The following is a 22110-nucleotide window of genomic DNA, read 5'->3' as shown; positions in this document are numbered from 1 at the left end:
AATGAATGTGGTGTATTTCAGATATTATAATGTTCTAGCTGTCTCTTCGTGATCGAATAGTAGGAACTAAACTAATTTTACGATGTTATCTTGTGTTATTATTTTTATTTTATTATTTTTAAAGTTTCAAATACAGTGTTGTCGTGGTCACAAACGCTTGAGATGTTGTTTGAATTTGTATATTGTGTTAACTATGATCTAATTTTAACTTAAAATAATAAAAAATCGATCGAAATCGAAATGCGAGAGTTCTCACTTTATTCTTATGTCATATGATTGGTCGATCTTTTCTGTCATTTGGAATCTCTTCGTCCATAGGAATATAGTTACTCGTCCTGACTGACTGTTTTATGACCCTCAAATTATGAGATTTGATGTTTTCACTTTATAAGCTTTTGAAAATTTCACTCCTAAGGGAAGTGGGAGTAAGGGCGGAACATTTCTATAAAAGCCAAACATATTCAAAGTAAGAGTCACCAAATTTCATATATGTGCTTCACGTTAAAATAAGTTTCTCAAAATTTTACCCCTAAGTAGGTTATTAGGGGTGGAAAGTTTAAATCTTAACTCATAAAAAATGGGAATTATATTTCTTTGGATGTTTGTCCTCTACTCGTTCCTTAAGCCTTTATCCGACTGTGACGAAATTCGGTACAGTAGATTTTGACACTTCACGCAAGGCTTCTGTCATATTCCCATTAATGCAACATATGTGGCGCACGAGTACTTTCAACAAATGCTTCTCATACAAATTCTATGCTTCTCATACAATTGACAATAGTCACAGCAGAGCACGACTGCATTGCACTAGTATTAACATTTTAGCACCAAACTAAAACATTTAATCTCGAGTATAATTTGGATCCACCAGAAATTTACCTATTTTCTTTAAATCCTTCTCACTCTTAAAAATCTTCTCGAAGGGACATCTCTTAGAAAAATTATTCTACATAAAGAAAAATAGTTTTTTGAAAGAAAACATGTTACATTCTATTGCAAAAGAATAATCGAAAAGCGTAAATAAGAAGACCAATATTATTTTAGAATAATATAATTATTTTCAATTCATAATAACTAACTATAATATGCCAATATCTCTTTCGACTGTAAGTCGAAGTCGAGCCATCTAAACATTTAGTATTTCACGTGAAAACATTTCTAATACTGTTCTTCTATATCATACTAGAACATTTATTTTCTAACCAATTTATGGTTCCAACTGGAATCCTTATAGATTTCTATCAGCGTTTAACTGGATCTTAATTGAAATGTAAATACCAGCTCGCATTGGCCGAAACAAACAGATTTAACGCAAATCTCTCTTAAATGGTAACAGGCTGCCAACCGTAAGTTTGCATGAGCATAATTAGGTTCGTAAACTAATAACTCGATTGGTTCCAAGGCCAGTTATTTTAAAGAGATTTAGGTAAATGAGATGAAACGAGCCCCCTGGCCTACAAGTTGCCATTCATTTTTATTTCAAACTTGTGAAATTACAAAAACGCGACTGAATTAATTACTCAATGTATGTAACAGTTTGATTTGAACACACAATTAGAAACGAGTCGCTTTAGATTTGACAAAATATTAAACAACCTGTTCATAATTCCCTGGATCTAATGTCTTGAAAATCCATGTTATTTAACATCCCACTAAAATTCCTCACAATACGAGACAACGATTCCAGTTGTATCCCTAATACTACTTTGATTAGAAGAAATAAATTTAAAAACAAACCTCTCTGCAAAAAAGAATCGACATTTCATATTCTTTTAATACTCAAAATCGTCATCGAAGACATACCGAGCAACATTCTAGGCCAATACTTTATTATCACTCATTCATTAAACATCAACTATATTATGAGTACATATTTCTTTATTTGAATCCCTAAAAAATGTTTCATCTCGAGAATAACTTTCTTAGGTAATATGACTCTTTAAAGATCTACTGACGCCAATGCGTTTTGCTAGGTTACATTTTTATATTTTTACCTTTTTTATTCAGTGTTCCTCCACTTTCAGGTTACAGAGTAATTTACTATGAAATATTTCAAAGATATCAAAATGAATGCCAATACAATAATTGCAGGCCTATATCCCAAATATTCTGATCATCTTCGTCTTATTTAGTTTGGGATTAAAATCCTATTTAATATCTTCCATCACCAAAATAGCCCTGCAATGCTATTAGCTCCCCAAACAGACAAACACAAAAACATTGAATGATCGTTGTGTTGTCAGTATACAAAATTATTTAGATCGAAGACCAAGTAATATAAAAATTCATAATTGACCGTCTAAATTACATTTGCTGTACCGTGGATTGCTTCACAGAACAAAAAAGTCTGTATTTCAACCTCATCGTAGTGCGAATTTCGATTTCAAAGATCTGACAACACAATAAAACATACTTTGAAGTTTCAACATTGCTACGATATGCAACGTAGATCATGACTCGAAAAATGTAAATTAATTAATCAATATTCGTAAAATCAAAAACCAACTTTGAGAAAAAAGCGTTCATTCAAAAATAGGAAGTTAAGCATGAAGCGTAACATAAAATCAATGTAGCAATGTCAAAACTAGATAACGCAGTACTTACATTTAAAACCTACTGAGCGTAAACCATCAATGAACATTATTTCTATTACATCTATATCTTATTCACGATACTTAAACATATATAACATTCAGTAGATAATATATTTTTGTCGAGAAAAAGGGTTGGTTAAGTATACAATCAGACTAGAGCTGCATTAGACACGCTTGGATTACGTTCGCCAAATAGACGCGACGGAACTCATCCTTTTTCTGTAGTAACTCATTGTTAAGAGCTATCTTTTTCATCAACAGTGAAAAACTGGTCTACGTGTGTGAATATGCCTCAAATGTTAAACGTGTGAGACGTGTCTAATGTAGTTCTGTTGAAACACATATTTTTAAAGAAGACAAACATTTCGATACACAAATATATATACAGTAATAGGAAATCCATTTTATTTTGGATTTTGAAAAACTATATTTTCAATAACATTTATAACATCACACGATATAACAACAAGAATGAAGATATGACAACGATACGATAATAAACATATTACGAGTACTATAAAATAAACACGATTTAGAACAGACCATAGCATATTGTTAGCTAAAGTGAAAATTTTAATAGTGCACTCGATACAATAATGCCACGACATTGCAGTATATAAACATGTTTGCATGAATTCGAGTGAAAAATTAAGCAGTATTCGTTACAAATTTATATCATAAATGTTAATACTGTCAAATTTAAATAAAAAGTGACCGCTTCGAATTTGTTAACGACCACTCAGCCCTTTAAACGGAAACCTGAGTTTGGTTGTAATAGCCACAGATTCACATGCTGCCACTTGATAATAATCACATACTACAATGTCGTCAAGATACACACAAAATTATTCTGATTTTATTCATTATTTTATTATACAAGAGAGATTTTAAATTTCGGGTTTTCAATCTAAATTAGAGTATAATAGATTTTTGATTATAAATCATTACATCAACATCTACAGGTATATGTGCGTTTCCGCTAATACTATGAAAGTCAGTGATGGCATTCTTTTATCAAGGTTAGCATATTAATGCAATGCAACAATATCAACTTTATAATGTTTCAAGTTTCAAATAGCTGCAACATTTCAATCGTATATCATATTATTATTATAGTACAAAGCTAGAATATGTGAATTATGCATGGTACACACGAGTGGTGTTATTGTTACGATGAATCAAGATTATCCCGTAGTCCGTGGTGTTTAAGCTGCATTCCGTTGGAAACAAAAATTTGCAGTTTAGCTATAATTACACAACAAACTATAAAATCGCTAATATCACTGTGAGCGACTTTAGGGTAGAAGAAAGGTTCTCATTGTTCACGAGTTTATTAGATTTCGGTAAGCGAAGATATACAATGAGACTTTTAATTAGTATAAGATAGAATCATTGAAAATATTTTTTTTAATAGATAACTTTAGCAATTAATTATACTATAGCTATATTCTAGCCGTAAGATGAAGAGTTACTCAGTCTCTAAATTTCAATATTGATTAATTTAAATCGGTAATAAACACGTAATATATCGAAATGGGACTGCGCAACAGAATTTCGGTCATTTGACCGTTTATTTCATTCCGGTAGCCACACTTGTGATTTTATTAACAGACCATTCAAAGGTCTTACAACCACAAAATAATCATGAAGCTGGGATATGTGCTGTATAATTCTAGGCTTGTATACCACTATAATAGACTCTAACACATTTTAGTTTCAACTTCGAAACGACAGTGAATAAGTTGGGATCGATATGTGCCCGGACAAGTTTACTTAGACAAAAGTTAAATGTGTAAATGGCAGAATTGTGTTTAAATAGCTCTGCAATATTACGAAAGGGGATTCTTTTGTTAATATCTCAAGTAGGAATTAGTTAATTTTAATGCACATAACATAGATAGAACATGCAAACGCTAAATCCCTCAAAGTTGGTTCATTTGATTTAAAAAATTGTACATATGTAACGTGGTGTCAAAAGGTGAATGAAAAAACAAATGTGAATTAAATATAAAATAAAGAAAGGACTATATTGAATTAGACTCGTTCGATCTAGACATAAGTTGTCATTGCCTGGCTGCAGTTGTTTATCTATGTCACTTCAAGGCAGAATCGAAAAGATGTAGAACAAAAAGAAAAAAAAACATGCAATAAGTGATGAAAATTGGTGAAAAAGCTTACTTCTTTGGTAAGATTCAATACAATTTACGGAAATAACGAGAACAAAACGGATCTAGAGAACATGGAAAATTCTTATTTATAAAAATAGAAACTACATTCTTAGTTCGGAATATTAAAACACTATCCACGCGTTCGCACCCTTATACCTTACCAAATGAAGTAAAGCTAGTTAAAATAAAACGATATTATAATCGATTCTTACCATCATCGTTTTCTCTGTCGATTTTCAACGATTTTATACGTTTCTTGACTTCGTCTATAGACTGGTTTTCGCTCTCGATAGCTACTAGACTCTCACTCGCGGATTTATCCGAGTCTTTTGGGGAAAAAAATAAAGAGAAAAACAAAAATAAAATCATAAACAAAACAATGAGTTCTGATGATTATGACGATGATCATGATGATGATTATGTATCACGAGTTAACGGGAAACTGCGTTAATGCCCAACTGCCATAATTACTAAATTGTAATTTTTAAAAGTCATGCAATTTAGTGTTACGTCAAATAGTTATTTAATCAATTGATTATAAATCTATATTTATGTACTAAATTAGCAGATCTTTTAGAGACATTATTAAGAAGAATCAATAATCAGATTAGTTATGATATAATGATGTAATTGTGGAGAACTAACTGCACCTATAACACTAATACAACCAGAACCAATACTGATCGAGGGAAGTTTTGTAGCTGAGAGTCGTGAGAGGCTATTTGATAAAATCCTACAAGACAAGAGGCCTTGGTTGAGCCAAAGACGGTGAGGAACATACCCTGGGAGTCGTCGGCGGAGGAGTGGCGCGCCGCGAGGGCGTCGGCCTCGTTGGCCTGGCAGATCAGCGACAGGCGGTAGAAGTAGTTCCTCCAAAAATTCTCTTCAGTGATACTGGAGACGATGTAAATAAGAATCAGTTTTGCTTATGACAAATATAACGTTTCATAGCTTCCCGTTTCTGATGAAATTAACACTAATCACACCAACACTTACTGATACATATTTCTACCATAGCGGGGAGATAACCGTATACGACAAGTGCTACTCATAACATACAAAACAAAACAAAAAAAGGATAATATAATAACTGTAGATTCATTTGTAAGAAAAATTCATGAAGTCAAATGTGCAAAAGCAATAAAATGATACGTGCATTTTCATTGCAAAAGTTCAAAATGGGTCAAAACCCATTACGGTATGTTTAGTGTTAAATCACCGTACCACAAAATTATGTTTAGATCATAATAATATTGCATTTCCGTTATAGAAATATCCTGTATTTTCAATGACAATTTTCTTGAATGGCAAGTACAAGGGAGCTCAATACTATCGCTCACAGAATTACTTACACTTTGGGATGGATGGCGCGTTTGGGATGGTATGGACATGTGATGAGACGAAATGAAAATGAGGTTGGTAAGAAAATGTTAACTATGAATGTGGAAGGATATAGAGGAAGAGGTAGACTTGAGAAGAAATGGATGGATTGCGTGAAAGACGATATAGGTAAGAGGGGAGTGAGCGAAGAAATGGTATATGATAAAAGAGTATGGAAGGAAAAGACACGTTGCGCCGACCCCAGGTAACTGGGAGAAGGGCAGGATAATGATGAATGATGATGAATTACTTACACTTTTGGCACAAGATCAAAGCGCATCTTCTCAAGGTTTGGGTCCTCGGTCATAATTGCGACCGCCACCGGGTACATCTTGTCGTAATCGAAGTCGAACTCCACGCCCGCCGGCGGAGCGCGGACAAAGTTCCTTCGATCCTGGAAAAGAATCGAAGAGTAAATATCCTTTCGGTGCTCCTTCAGCTGTAGTATCCATTCAGTAGACATAAAGATTGCTTTTGTCATTGTCTCGTGGGGATGAAATTATACTGTTTACTAATAATTTTACAGACTACACGAAAATTTACGTCCTATAGACAATGAAACTATTTTACGCCTGTGGAAATAGCGAAATAAGTGATTATGTTTTCTAAAACTATAAATAAGAAATCGTTACTGTTTCGCGGCAGGAAGGAATAAAAATATATCACAATTTAATGGAACATAGCTTAAAAATACATCTATTATGCCGTAGACACATGGTGTCCGTCGTGTTAATTTTTCTAGCGTATTTTTATAAGTAATTTTTTCGGAACGTTTCGTTTGTGATTAGTTTTTCTCCTTTAGGTGGAAAGGGGTCATTATTCCAGGTAAAGTACAATTGTAACCAATACCGACTAAAATCTTGGGCTATAATAATGTCCAAGACCTTGGGAGTTCGATTTATCGTTCTTATCACAGCCGATCCCACGATTGTGTGCGAAACTACCCAATAATGGAAAAGGCCACTTAAGCCGATTCTTCTACTCAACTGTATTATAGTTCACTAAGTTGTGTACTCACAGTAGAAAGGGAGAGGCATTCTTCCTTCAGAGCGGCTTCGTTAGGAGCGCCGATCCAAGGAGCAATAGCCGACCCAGCACCGGCTTTCTCTTGTCCTTTGATGAAGGCGTCCTGCTCGCGATTGAATTCACCCAAGATGCTCTGTTGATAATTTGAAAACAAACCGTTACATAAAGCTCTAAGTAGGTACGTTAGGATTTTACTAGTAATAATCAGCCTTCATTTTTACGGGCCATAAAGTTGTGACCGCTAAAATAAAATTGACGCAAGCCTTTCGCAGGTTTGCGTCAATTTTATTTTAGAAACTCGTGGATTCACCACAAACGGTACTAACACCCATTATTATGTAGATAATAAACACCGTATCGAGTCGGTTCTTGAACTAAACATTAACGGAGCGTCAAAAACATCAGTATAACAAGAACCGGTGTCGTAGCAACTCTCATAGCTTACATTTGAAATTAAAATGAAAACAAAAAAAATTCAAAACGAAAATGGTGACGAAACAAAAGAAGATTTATATACTAAAACAGTTGGTGAATTCGGGAAATGGCAAACCCTTTTATTCCTAACAATAGCATTGCCTATTAAACTAACAATGCCTTGGATACATTTCGGCATAATATTTTTGGCACCCAAAACAGTTTTTCGTTGCGTTAAGTTAAATTCTACAATGGAAACTCTTAATTCAACGTGTTATAGTGATTGTGTTGAATACGAATATTATAGTGAATTTGAGAGCACCATTATATCGGAATGGAAGCTCATTTGCGATAGAGCTTGGATGGCAAATTTTACACAGAGCATGTGCATGTTCGGTGTTCTTGTCGGCAGTATTGTGTTCGGTTTTATTTCTGATCGGTAATTAAAACTTCAAATATTTTATTCAACAAGACAGTTTTAGTATAGCTGAATAACTAAAGTGTTTTTTACGGATGCTCCGTTATAACTACTGAACCATGCATCCGATTGATTTGAAACTTGGTATCCATGTAGAAAATACATGTACTTAACGGATAGGCTAATATTTATATGAGTGTTGGACTCCCTACACCAGTTGCGGGGGCGTTAATGATGAGAATGTTTGTGTGGATGAGAAATAAGAATGTTAATTTTAAATGCCCAGCGAAGCGGTCGGGTACAACTATATAAGGGTATAAAGTAGATGTGGTTTTTTAGCATATGCATAACAAAACGTTGAATGCAACTGTTAAAATCTAATATTTTCTAGTTAAATGGTCAGTATCTATAGGAGTCCATAGACATTACAAAATGGAACGAATACCGTCACACACCTTGATAAATGAGGTGAAAGTCTCTATTGTTATTATAATGTATGATAACGATTGTCCCTCCTTCCGAAACGACCCAACATTACTTGCTCAAAATATTTACTTGCTAAAGTTTCCTGTCTTGCTTTTTATTATACGATGCTTTTCATTCCTTCATCGTGGAAGTCGTTCGTTGAATCTATTTCAATTCGAATATACTAAGCAAACAACATAAATTGTGATACGAGCAAAATGTATAGCGGCATGACCACAGGATAACTTATAAAAATATTATTAAAAATGCCAGATGTGACTGAGTTGGAATAAACACAAGACCAGTCCATGACAGCGGCTTGGCTCTGCTCCTGGCATTGCTGAAGTCCATGGGCGACGGTAACCACTTACCATCAGGTGGGCCGTAAGCTCGTCTGCCTACAAAGGCAATAAAAAAAAAACAATTAAAATTACAATTACATCGTTTGTCTACATTCTGTTGTACATTCAAACAGGTATGGACGTCGACCTGGAGTCATCTCATCGTGCTTGCTGCAACTGATTACCAGCTCGATTACACCATTCTGTACAAACTATTGGAGTTTTGTCGTCGTGAGGTTCGGACTTGGTGCCTCGACAGCAGGCACTATGATGTCATCCTTCATCTTTCTAATGGAAATCGTGGGACCCGCCAAACGCGAATTACTAGGCTGCGTGTACTCTATGCCGCTGGCTATTGGTTACGCGCTGATGGCACTTATGGCATATTATCTGAGAAGTTGGACAAATTACAGTATAGGAGTGGCCTTGCCCAGTATTATATACTTAACGTATGTTTTCTATATGCCGGAATCCCCAAAATGGCTAATCTCAGTTGGACGGCTAGAAGAGGCCAGTATTGTTATGACCTCTGCGGCTAAATTGTAAGTATCGAAGCCAAGGTTTTGATTAGTCTGGACAATTTCCTAAATTAACTAATGAAGGCTTTAAGGCACACCTTGAATACGAATAACAGAACAAATTTCATTGTAATTTTGTCTGTAACATTGACAAAACGTGTTCACCATAAAGATAACTAAACTTGTTCCGCTGTAGCATCACATGTTCTCTGAAAATACATAAGAATTGCGTAGCAAAATAACTGATGTTGTTCATAAATAACTTTTTACATGTGATTGTGAAGAGATTTACATGTCATTTTGTAAATCTACATATTTTGCGGCCTGTTGTTACACTAACGATTGTCTTAAATTTCAGTTCTGAGTCAGATACAGAAAATGTTTTCAAGTTAAAATTAACATAATTATGACTTATATTGATTTGACTCCCCAAACACTGTTTGAACAGATTGGTCATGGTCTGATTTAATTCAGAACCATTATCGTTTAACTCTTAAGCTTGTTAGTCTGGTAGAAAATCAGATTTACATTCGAAAGATATATGTATAAAAAGAATATTTTCACAAAGCTTATTGGTAAAATTTGTATTTGAGGCACGTTTTTTGAATTGAAAGTTATAAGTAAAGTCGAAATCGTAATGAAATAAATTCGCATTTCTATTTTGTCCTTTATTTGAGAATGTTTAAAAAAATAATGGATCACCGCTAAATTAATTTTATATTGTAACGCATTTAAACAAGCTAAACCTTTTTTAGTCATTTCTACCGTAATGAAACCAATCCTCTTTTGGAACTAATAAACTACGGTAGAGATAAAAACCCTTAAAATGTTTGCTAGTCATATGCTATATACAAATTAACATTCCCTAAAACTGCAATATTCCAATAAATCTAATAACTCTAATAAAACTAATTTTACGGTTTAATCTCGCATATTTAAAGAAATCAGTACACATTGTATTAGTTTTGTCCACAACTCGCGAAAAGTGAGCAAAATGCCAAAAAGCTTTAATTTATTATAAATCTTTACCAGCAACAACATCGATCTCCCATCATCAGATATGTTGTCAGTCGTCGAAACATTGGCCAAAATGGGGAAAGCTGAAATAAAGACTCAAAGAAAGGCTACTTATATGGACTTGGTCAGATTACCAAGTTTGAGGATTAAGAACTTGTGCTGCTGCGTCGTTTGGCTGGTGATTGGGATCAGCTTTTATGGCGGTACCCAATACTTTGGACAGACCAGTATAAATACATTCTTATCTGTCGCTGTGGGAGGTCTGGTGCAGGTAATGTTATTTTTATAGTCATTTTGTCTTATTTACCCATTTATAGCTACATTAACAATCTAAACATCAATGACACAAACTGACTGTATCGCATGTATGCCCTTCGGAGTTTACACTTCAACCTCCAGTTAATAACACTTTCAACCTACATTTAATACAACATCAATGCTTATCCTCCTCGCGTCGTTTTCCTCATTACTGAGGGTCGTGACTCCCTCGCTGCATCCGTTTCTCCCGTACGTTATCCCTCCATCTGCTGCGATCCTTAGCTTCATCAATGCTTATAATCTGTTTATAATTTGTCCATATTCTTTTCCACAGATCCCTGGGCTACCACTGAGCGCGTATTTCTCGAAGAGATTTGGACGCCGTGTCGCCATCATTGGCATGTTCGTGATTAACTGCATTTGTAACCTGCTATTAGTTCTCCCTGACGCATGGTTTTATCTGAAGCTCGTGGCTGGTTCGATAGCCAACGCTTGCGGAGCAGCTGCGTTTTCTGTAGTGTAAGTATTAGTATAATTACACTACAAAAAATAACATTGCAAAAACCGATAAATTCAATTTATCTAGACGAACTGTTAGCTAGCTAGCGGTTGATATTTCGAACAGCTATGTCGAAACAGATTCTGTTGTACATACCCGCAAACAATGCGTCGCGAATGTCGTGATATCACTACGTAATATGCTTCTGGACACAACAAGTATCCTTCACAACAAATTTGACAGACTTAAAATCTGTTATTTCTAATTACACGGATGTGTAAAATCTGTTAAGCTGTGTTATCAAATATGAATGGTAATAATGTTACGCATATACTACCAAAATCTGTTGAGTTATAACACCGCTGCTTACAAGCTATAGGTAGCTAATTTTTATTTCAGATACGTTTACACTACAGAGCTGTTCCCAACGGTGGCTCGGAATATGGCCATGGGCGCTTCATCCACCACCACGCGAGCCGGTTCTATGTTGGCACCATTCTTTGGCGAGCTAAATGTACTGGCTTCCTGGCTACCACCCATTGTATTCGGACTGTTCCCAGTACTAGGAATCGTGGCCTGCTATTTCCTTCCGGAGACGAAAGGGAAACAGCTAGACGATCATCTGGACGAATCTTGATCTATTTAAGATAACCATTGAGATCGACAAATATATACATAAGCGTAACAAACATATTTTCTTGTATATTAAACTAGCGACCCGCCCTCGCTTCGCTTCGGAAACTGTAATTTATTATTGATTTCTCCACTATTTAATGGATGTCATTATACATATAAACCTACCTCTTCAATCACTCTATCTATTAAAAAAACCGCATCAAAATCCGTTGCGTAGTTTTAAAGATTTAAACATACATAGGGATATAGGGACAGAGAAAGCGGCTTTGTTTTATACTATGTAGTGATGAGTTACTACTTTTTTGAGTACTTTTGAAATTTAAGTCAGTTGTAAATATTTTTATTCGTTTTTATTTCGTCTTTCATTTGTAGCGATATCTTTGATCGAATTGAAGAAAATGAGAAACAACCTTGACTGTGCTAACTTTCAAGAAATATCGCATACATGTTCTCATCCGTACCATAGGTGGAAGATCTTCGCTTTATAATGTAAACTCTCATTGATTAAAACGTATAAATTAATATTTTAGTCGATAGAAAAGAGATTAATTAGTCGATAAAAAAGACAACCTTTAAACATTCATAACAGTATGTATAGTTGATTCATTGCTTATTTTAATTTTAAATATACCTATATATAAAAACGAATTACTGTTCGTTAGTCTCGCTAAAACTCGAGACAGCTGGACCGATTAGGCTAATTTTGGTCTTGAACTATTTGTGGAAGTCCAGTAAAGGTTTAAAACGTAGAAAAATATGAAAATGCTCGGAATTAAATAAAAATAACAATTTTGTTTTTCCTTTGATGTGTCCCCCGTCGGACGGATTCCTTTTGTTTGTGTTAAGTTTATTTTATACAAAAGTTTAGGTTTTTTATTTATCGATTGAGGCACTACGAAGTCTGCCGGGTCAGCTAGTTTTAAGTAAAGAATCATAAAAAAGTTATAGTATTTCAATCCTTGTTTGTAATATTAATTTTTAATTGCATTTAATGGAATAACAACACTCAAAATACTCTCTCATTGTTGATGACATTTTAACAGAGGTTCAGGTACAGGTAACATTATAGAGGTAGTGGTTTACTACCATTTCGACCTTGAAGGATCTCCTCACGCTCAACCATATTTAATTACCGGATCACGAGGTTCCCAATCTTTCGAAATAGACGATTTTCATTTCTCTCTACATAATATTCTTAAAATTCAAAATACTTGTAACGGGTACGGAGCTTGGCAATGTGGTATGGTAGTAAGATTGATAAAACGGTGGAGACGAAGTAAGGTAGAATAGATAAGAATTTATTTTTTATTTTTTTATTGCCTAGATGGATGGACGAGCTCACAGCCCACCTGATGTTATGTCGTTACTGGAACCCATAGACATCTACAACGTAAAAGCGCCAACCACCTCGAGATATAAGTTCTAAGGTCTCAGTATAGTTACAACGGCTACCCCACCCTTCGAACCGAAACGCATTACTGCTTCACGGCGGAAATAGGCGGGGTGGTGGTACCTACCCGTGTGGACTCCCAAGAGGTCCTACCACCAGTGAAAGTAAATGCGAGCTCACTAATAAAATAAATAAACAATTAGAAAACTTTGCGATTCATTTTGGGTAATAACCTTTTTGTCATCAACCTTCCCACACTGCGATCAGGTCATTAAATAATAGCGACTGCTGTATATTAGTTCCTTTCATCATATCTAATGCTATCATTAATATCTGGTATACAATCAATCAGAATACAGTGTTGGCATCACTTTTTTATTGAAAAGACCGGTTAACAAGCTTAAGACTCACTTGTTGTTAAGTTTTTATCGGAGCCCATGTATGGTGCTATGACCAGTACCCATATGAAGCCTAGAGGTATTTCAATGGTAGGTATAACGACTGTCCCGGCTTTCAAATTGGACCGCATTACTGTTTCGCGGCAGTAATGGATGAATGAATGAATGAATGAATGATTTATTTTATTTCAGACAACAACAAGTCCATATGTGTACATAGTATCATTGAAACATACTTAAAATTAATAAAACCAATCAAATAAAAAAGATACATTTATTAAAAAGAATTATCAGTTGAATACATTTTAAATATTCCACTCAACTGATACTTACTTCGAACCAACCATTATTATTATTATTATTTAGTTCGCAAGTGAACCATGGTACAATGGTTCAAGTACCGACAGTCATAACGGTCTGTTAATGCCTTCAGAATGCTGTTAGGCATATAGTATATACCTAGTCAGGTCATAAGTATTGTCACACAGTAAAAACTTTTCTTTTAGAAAGCTGGCCACAAAAAAGTTTATTGAATTCGAATTTCGAATTGTTCATGAAAATAAAAATAGTATACCTTTAGAATTTTACTCATTTTTAAATATGGAGTGGACGCTTAAAGAAGACCGTGTTGCAGTTATTGCGTTGCATCGTTGCGGTTACGCGCCAATTAAAATTTTTAACATACTGAAAAATTTTGAATATAACCAAAAGATTCGTTTATTGTACCATCAAACGATACAATGAAGACTCTCGTGTAGATGACAGGTCAAGAAGTGGTCGCCCTCGGTCTGTTAGGACTCCAGCAGTGATAAAAGCTGTGAAGGCGCGAATTCAAAGAAATCCCAAACGTAAGCAGAAACTGTTGGCCCTTCAGATGGGGTTAAGCAGAACCACGGTGAAAAGGGTGTTAAATGAAGACTTAGGGCTTCGGGCATATCGAAGAAAAACAAGACATCGTTTGAAGGCTCGTCTAATGGACCTGAGACTAACGAGATGCCGCGCTTTGTTGAAGCGGTACGCGGGAAAAAAATATCGGGAAATTCTTTTTTCGGATGAAAAAATTTTTACCGTAGAAGAGAGCTACAACAAACAAAATGATAAGGTGTACGCACACAGTAGTAAAGAAGCGAGCACCCTTATTCCGCGTGTCCAACGAGGTCATTTTCCATCCTCGCTCATGGTATGGTTGGGAGTTTCTTATTGGGGCTTAACAGAGGTACATTTTTGTGAGAAAGGTGTAAAAACGAATGCAGTTGTGTATCAAAATACAGTCCTGACGAACCTTGTGGAACCTGTTTCTCATACCATGGCAATTCAATAACAGGCACTGGGTATTCCAACAAGATTCGGCGCCAGCTCATAGAGCGAAGAGCACACAAGACTGGCTGGCGGCGCGTGAAATCGACTTCATCCGGCACGAAGACTGGCCCTTCTCCAGTCCAGATTTGAATCCGTTAGATTACAAGATATGGCAACACTTGGAGGAAAAGGCGTGCTCAAAGCCTCATCCCAATTTGGAGTCACTCAAGACATCCTTGATTAAGGCAGCCGCCGATATTGACATGGACCTCGTTCGTGCTGCGATAGACGACTGGCCGCGCAGATTGAAGGCCTGTATTCAAAATCACGGAGGTCATTTTGAATAAACTTCAGTGTCATAAGAATCTATGTTTTGTTAAGTTCATTTTGGTATATGAATGGTTACATAATGAATAAACTTGTTTCAATTATTTTACATTAAACATGTGACAGAATTTATGACCTGACTATGTATAATAGTCTACTAAGACTACGAGTGATAGGAGGTTTCCAAGCCTAGCAAGAAAATCGGCGAGCATAACTTAGTTTTAGAGCGGACATACCAGAATCACTCTCGGAATGACTACTCTATGGAACCGACAAACACAAAGCACGCTTCAATAATTTATTACGATTCCGCAAAATCTACGGCAAACGAGGCAATTGCGTTAACAACATGGTTTCTTTATTACCATCCCACAATTGAATACATCAGTGGAAGAGTGACGTATGTAAAAAAGATTATATTTCATTTTTCTCGACGAATAAAAGTCAGATTTTTTTTAATGGCCTTTGTAGGCAGACGAGCATACGGCCCATCTGATGGTAAGTGGTTACCGTCGCCCATGGACTTCAGCAATGCCAGGAGCCGCTGCCTACCGTTATATATACCGTTAACAATATCTTTTAAAGAATCACAAATGACGTTAACGCCATTTTTTTTTTGGCATTTCGACCAATTGAATCATTAGATTTTATTCTTTAAAATATGAACACGTTTTATATACTCAACTTCAATAGGTATTCTGTTCGAGTGGAGCTTTATATGGGTTTCCAAATAAGCAAGCCTTTAAGACCGATGAGGAACGAGCTAGTAGATCGTACTGTAAGCTCTACGGGTAAGTAAATACAATCATCGTGCCCGATTCCGCGAAGCCATCGTGGTTTCCGGTTTGAAAGGTGGGAGTTCCGTGAGACAATTCTCAGCAACAGGCTGTTTTACTCCCGTGCTATTGCTCATGACCATGAGCGGCAGTGATTACTTACCATCAGTTGTAGCATGTGTACAATGGTAATAAAAAACAAAATTTGTGATTTCGACATCATGTCCCAAAGCAGGTTATGATGTCTACGGGCTACAATGACGACTTGGAACCACGTGGTCACCAGCACTCATAGATATCAACAACATAAACACCGCCAGCCACCTTGAGACGCGAGTTCTAAGTCTTCGTTTGCACAGTACAACAACTGCTCCAGTGCTCCACCCTTCAAACCGAAACACATTACTACTTCACGGCAGAAATAGGCAGGATCGTGGTACCTACCCGTGCGGGCTCAGAAAATACCTTACCACCAACAATTACGCAAATTATAATATTTATAATACGTGAAGCAAAAACTTTGTATCCCTTTTTACGAAAATTGCGCGGACGTAGGAATATGAAATTTTCCACGCTTATAGAGAATATAGAGAAGAAGTGCACAATGCTAATGTTTTTTTAAAATAATGCATTAAAGATATATTAAATCTATAAAGAAAACATTACACACACTACATACCATGTATTTGACGCACACACGCATGCATACTATTTATTGTCAAAGTTTTGTTCTTGGCGTCTGTGGTCAAATTAAATATTGTTTGCCTTTGTTAATATTTTTTATAGTGTAGTCTTGGTGAAATTTGTGAAGTATAAAATACAATCATAATAGTGTACAAACTTACAATTCCAATTAATTATAGTCGAATTTCGACTACTGCGGGACCTCTAGTAATATTTATTACACGATGTTCCGTCACCGTAGAAGTCATTTATGAACATTTTTTACGTATTTTATCTGAAAATTGTTACCTGCCTATTGGATTCGAATAGCTACGAATGCACCGGGCGTCTTATCCTTTACCGTATAATATAATATAATATAATAAAAACTTACTCAAAATCTACAAATTGTTTTATATGGTCTTCATCCACCCGAGACACCAATTCTATTGTTTCCATAAATACCGTACTTAACTCATCACATAAAATTAGATGAGTCATCATTTTTGATACAGCAGCCAGCGGTTTGACATTAGCACTCCGTCATCGCAAAACATTAAAATATGGGCTCCGGTTTGCTCGACACTTTTATTCCGTTCCAAGGAGTTTACATCGTCGGTTGATGGCAAAGATATAAAAATCCCTAACACAAATATTAAGAGCCATGATGGAAACATTGGAGAATATAGGATAACTATTTAACTAACGAACTATGAATCATCAGAAACAATAGCGACAGCAAAATTGGATGAATTTAGATATTAAATATACCTTATACAAATGAAAAAATCTCTTGGCTTACCATAAAATAATGATTCCGAATTCAAGTTCTGACATGGACGGTACGAAACGGAAATCGGTAACTATTTCTGAAAAAATAGAAGATACACCGAAACAAGATGAAGATAAACTGATTCAAGCGATAGGTGAATTCGGGAGATGGCACGTGATGCTAACTATGACGCTATCTGCACCGATTCGAATGACGGCAGTCTGGAACCATTTGGGAATCATATTTCTGGCACCGAAAACTGAATTTATTTGCGCGGAGAGACGTAATAACAACAAAACCATCCAAGAATCGGAGTGCTACAGTGATTGTACTGAATACGAATACAAAACGGATTTCGTGAATACAATCATTTCTGAATGGGACCTAGTTTGCGATCGAGCCTGGCTGACAAACTTCAATCAGACAGCTTGCATGTCCGGTGTTTTATTGGGCAGTATAGTTTTTGGATTTTTCGCTGATAGGTAAGTTGTGATCAGTTCTGATACATATATCAACATAGACGCACTTTCTTTTTTCCTACCTATGCTGATAGCCTTGAGAGGCTATATCAGTTTCTCCTTGACGTATAGGTGAGCTCACGGGGCTGAAACCGGGTGTGTAGCTAACACTGGCCCTAGCAAAAGCGGTGCTTCGCAGAATCTACCACTGGATCGGAAACGCGACACACTGAGAAGATCCGGCGAGAAACTCAGTGGGCTGTCTCTGTGGGTTAATTCACTCGTCGAGTCCTTCGTCGCAAGCGATGGGTTCGGCGTGGACGATGACCGGCGACAGATGCACACTTCAGATCCACTAGAACTAGAACCACTTAGGAAAATTACGTCTATATCGTGAGAATTGAGAAAGCTTTCCTTGTCCTTCAATCAATATCTACAATTTTATTTTTTACTAGAAAAAATAATTGGGACCACTGTACAAATTTAGACAGTATCATCTAAAGAAACTTTGTTATGGATGTGTGAAATGAATTATAATTTAAAATATAAAAATAAAAAATGACTACTAGAAAATTAACAAATTATCTATGCAACAGTCAAGCTAATACCAAAAAAACGAACCAGATAGAAGGTAGACAAAATTTGAAGTCGTCGTGGCCTAAAGGATAAGACCTCCGGTGCATTCGTACAGAGCGATGTATCGGTGTCCGAATCTCGCAGGCAAGATACCAACGATACTGAGATTCACGATTAACTTCCACGGTAAAGGAATAATATCGTGTAAAAATCAACCCCGCAAAATTATAATTTGCGTAATTACTGGTGGTGGGACGTCTTGTGAGTCCGCACGGGTAGGTACCACCACCCTGTCTATTTCTGCCGTAAAGCAGTAATGCGGTTCAGTTTGAACGGCGGGGCAGCCGTTGTAACTATACTGAGACCTGAGAACTCATATCTCAAGGTGGGTGGGGGCATTTACGTTGTAGATGTCTATGGGCTCCAGTAACCATTTAACACCAGGTGGGCAGTGAGCTCGTCTACCCACCTAAGCATTGAAAAAAAATAAAAAAACAATTGTCTTTACCTAACATCCTACCCACAAGCCTTCGAAATTAACCGAAATATCGGGAACTCATTGAATGTAAAAACTGTGGTAAAATCCGTTAAATAGTTTTTGATTATAAATATAAGTTTTTTTTGTCCAAAAGCCATAGTAAAAGTGGCAATTTAAAAAAAAAAACGTATTATTGTTAGTGGATTAGTTAGTTTCAAGATTGTTTTTTCCAGATTCGGCCGTCGTCCCGCTCTCCTGACGGCCTGCACCACACAACTGATAGCTGGATTCACAGCGCCGTTTTGTCCAAATTACATCACATTCACCTTGGTCCGATTCTTCAACGGCGCAGCTGTTGCTGGCGCATTACTGACATCTTTTATTCTAATGATTGAAACCACGGGCATATCGAAAAGGGAACTAATGAACTGTATCGTTTCCGTGCCTCTGTCGGTGGGAGAAATGATAATGCCAATGTTTTCATATTACTTGAGGTCTTGGACTAGATATAGTTTGGGTCTCGCCCTGCCAAATTTGGTATTTTTGGTTTTATTCTTCATCGTACCAGAGTCTCCGAAGTGGTTGATTTCCGTTGGAAGGCTCGAGGAGGCGAGTTTGATCATGACGAAAATAGCGAAATGGTGAGTATTATTATTTTACGATTATGATGTGAAAGGCCATCTAGTTCTATACACTATAATAGATATCGGAAAATGAAATTCACCGCTTACATTCAGACATGAAGTTGGTCAAAAAGAATATTGATCGAAAGATATATGGTTTTTTATTCTCTTTTTATTGCTTGCTATAACTTTGGTGGACAAGACCTATATGGTGTTAAGTGGATATTCTTAATTACTGGAGTCCATGGACCTAACTACGAACCACGTAAATGCCAACGCCCGTTTTGAGACATGAGTAGTTTCTTAGTATTTTTTACAATACCACGGCTTCCTCAACCTTCAAACCCAAACGCATTACAGATTCACGACAGAAATAGGCAACGTGATGGAATCTACCCATGCGAACTTACAAGGAGCCTCACCACCAAGAACTAACAATATGTCCACTACAAGAAAAAATGTTTTATTTAAATCAACATCTAGCATAATTACTTTGATAAACATGTATCATTACTCATTAAATTATATCTATCTAACTAGACCCTATTTTATTCGCTGAGAAGATTAAAAACGACAAAATTTAATGACCAACCTAATGAAAAGTGTACTTCTTAATTACATATGTATTTCTTCAAATGAAATTTGCAAAGAGTCCTAGACCTAGGCAGGATTACTATATCTCAGAACTGAAAAACATCACCTATTTTGAGATATCTTTTGATTACAGGAACAGACTTCCAACAGAAGGCATGATGGATAGAGTAAAGATTATAGCATTTGAATCCAATGTTGACGAGCACAAAAACGTCAAGGCAACTTACTTAGACCTAATCAAAGTGCAGGAGATAAGGTGGAAGAATATCGGATGCTGCCTTACGTGGTTTATCCTCGGGCTGAGCTTCTATGGCAGCAATCAGTACATAGGACAGACCAGCCCTAATGTTTTCGTTGCTATTGCAATGGCTGGAGCTATTCAGGTACGCTTATGTCCAACAGAAAAAAATATCTTTAGCAGAACCATCACTCGTGCCATTAATAAAAGTAACAACGTCTTTTATTGTAGATAGTTAATGGGAACCAGAGATTGATAAACTTACTTATTATTTATAAATATATGTATGTCGGATTAAGGCTCAGACATCAGGAATGTAACCGAGGTATAGCAGATAGAAGCTTAAATTACTATTAAATAATCACTGATCGTAACCCAGTAATTTAAATGAACTATAAAAATGGAGACTGAACTAATTAAATGAAAATCGTGAATGGTAACGGTCACATAAGGCAGTAGGTACTATCTGCCAAGGACAAAGTTCCGTGCACTCATCAAGACGCATCCGCTCAAATGCGCCCAGAGCATATTTTTTTATACTTTTAATCACACGAATGTTTGTCAGATGTGAGAATTGAACCTACGACCCTCGGTTCACTCGTCAGAGGCGTTAACTACCACATGATTGAGATATTAATGTCTTGAAACTGAGCCACATGCAAGATAACACTATTCTCCTTTTTTCTTATCGGTCGTAATGCTTTCTTTCCTCAAGATACCGGGTATTCTTCTCAGTGGATATCTGTGCAAGCGCTTTGGTAGACGTCACACGCTGATATTCTTGTTTATCTTGTGCGGCATCAGCAATGCCTTACTATCGGTGCCTGACGACTGGTATTACTTCAAGCTCTTTATTGGATCTACCGCCGTCAGCAGTGCGTCTGGAGCATTTGCGACCGTGTAAGTAAATTGCGAAATAATGTATGACAGTAAGGATCCCAATAGCGACGTATCGGATGATTGTTGGCAATCCGCAGGCTACAATTAAGTAAAGTAACGTAATGCCTCATATTTTAGATGATTTCTTTTTCACTCCTACAGACAATTAACTTGAACGCCACCACCTTACTAAGGTCATTATAGGCTTCCAATTGCGTGGCTTAACTACACATTAATTTTAAAAATACCTGCCACACACACCGATTTAATATCCATCTGTTTTGAATAGATGTTTTTGCTTTCCATGACAGACTACCTTTGACCCATTCCTTGTGCTATTACTGACCATAGAGACCGACTTAGCTGGAGGTCTTGAGGCTAATGAACTGATCATAATCGGCCACACGTTAACAGCCAAAAAGTAGTCAGAAGAACATAGGGACGAGGCAAACAAACTAACCAGCACTAACCACATAAAGTCCATACGGTGGTACTGAATACTGGACTATTAAATATGCCTTTGATAACATTAACATTCACTTAAGATCGATTAATCAGTCCTTTCCTTTCAGCTACATGTTCACAACAGAACTCTTCCCGACGGTAGCCAGGAATATGGCGATGGGAGCTTCATCAACGGTCTCCAGAATCGGTTCCATGCTGGCTCCTTTCATCGCTGGTCTTACCGCCACTGGACCTTGGATTCCACCGACTGTTTTCGGCCTTGTACCATTCGCCGCGGCAGTTGCGTGTTATTGTCTACCAGAAACCAGGGGCAAAAAGCTTAAAGATCACTTCGGAGAAACATAATGTTAAAAAAATAAATCAATGCTCTTTTGAAATGAACCACAATCTGGCATTTTTTTCTGTTTAAGGCCTTAGTATGTATGTTTTATATGAAAAGG

General features: G+C 36.4%; 4 protein-coding genes across 11 annotated transcripts in view; 3 read left to right on the top strand and 1 right to left on the bottom strand.

Annotated features, from left to right (window-relative positions):
* Positions 1 to 22110, top strand: part of LOC149502742 (organic cation transporter protein) — a 111167-nt gene that overhangs the window by 26438 nt on the left and 62619 nt on the right. The gene's annotated exons all lie outside the window — the stretch shown is intronic.
* The window catches only part of Sap47 (Synapse-associated protein 47kD), a 69677-nt gene that overhangs the window by 3020 nt on the left and 44547 nt on the right, over positions 1 to 22110 (bottom strand). For 4 of the 8 annotated variants that reach the window (XM_089728856.1, XM_089728855.1, XM_089728857.1 and 1 more), the window contains 4 exons: positions 7161 to 7301; positions 6397 to 6536; positions 5544 to 5656; positions 4975 to 5088 (listed from right to left, as the gene is read on the bottom strand). In XM_089728856.1, the coding sequence (XP_089584982.1) occupies positions 4975 to 5088; positions 5544 to 5656; positions 6397 to 6536; positions 7161 to 7301 (508 nt within the window). Of the gene's footprint in view, positions 1 to 1035; positions 3805 to 4974; positions 5089 to 5543; positions 5657 to 6396; positions 6537 to 7160; positions 7302 to 22110 lie in introns of those variants that run through there. The other 4 variants (XM_089728861.1, XM_089728860.1, XM_089728862.1 and 1 more) reach the window with 3 other exon arrangements.
* Positions 7373 to 12358, top strand: LOC149502745 (organic cation transporter protein). Its single transcript, XM_089728854.1, has 5 exons — positions 7373 to 8021; positions 8941 to 9348; positions 10357 to 10612; positions 10934 to 11118; positions 11498 to 12358. Exons 1-5 carry the CDS (start codon positions 7627 to 7629, stop codon positions 11733 to 11735), a joined length of 1482 nt encoding a protein of 493 aa, XP_089584980.1. The 5' UTR covers positions 7373 to 7626; the 3' UTR covers positions 11736 to 12358.
* LOC149502744 (organic cation transporter protein) lies at positions 17136 to 22057 on the top strand. The gene is made up of 5 exons (XM_089728853.1): positions 17136 to 17841; positions 19105 to 19512; positions 20222 to 20471; positions 21042 to 21226; positions 21778 to 22057. Exons 1-5 carry the CDS (start codon positions 17399 to 17401, stop codon positions 22013 to 22015), a joined length of 1524 nt encoding a protein of 507 aa, XP_089584979.1. The 5' UTR covers positions 17136 to 17398; the 3' UTR covers positions 22016 to 22057.

This window comes from Bombyx mandarina, chromosome 07 (assembly GCF_030267445.1).
Source record: "Bombyx mandarina strain Sakado chromosome 07, ASM3026744v2".
Lineage (NCBI taxonomy): Eukaryota > Metazoa > Arthropoda > Insecta > Lepidoptera > Bombycidae > Bombyx > Bombyx mandarina.
The sequence above is the reverse complement of the archived record's forward strand: the minus strand, read 5'-3'. Positions and strand labels throughout refer to the sequence as shown.

Bases quoted from the DNA above. Each gene is read 5' to 3' on its own strand.
- LOC149502744 (XM_089728853.1), top strand. From the start codon at position 17,399: ATGATTCCGAATTCAAGTTCTGACATGGACGGTACGAAACGGAAATCG. The intron at 17,842-19,104 runs GTAAGTTGTGAT...TGTTTTTTCCAG, and splicing joins TTTGGATTTTTCGCTGATAG to ATTCGGCCGTCGTCCCGCTC. The intron at 20,472-21,041 runs GTACGCTTATGT...TCTTTCCTCAAG, and splicing joins CAATGGCTGGAGCTATTCAG to ATACCGGGTATTCTTCTCAG.
- LOC149502745 (XM_089728854.1), top strand. From the start codon at position 7,627: ATGAAAACAAAAAAAATTCAAAACGAAAATGGTGACGAAACAAAAGAA. The intron at 9,349-10,356 runs GTAAGTATCGAA...AATCTTTACCAG, and splicing joins ATGACCTCTGCGGCTAAATT to CAACAACATCGATCTCCCAT. The intron at 11,119-11,497 runs GTAAGTATTAGT...TTTTTATTTCAG, and splicing joins GCAGCTGCGTTTTCTGTAGT to ATACGTTTACACTACAGAGC.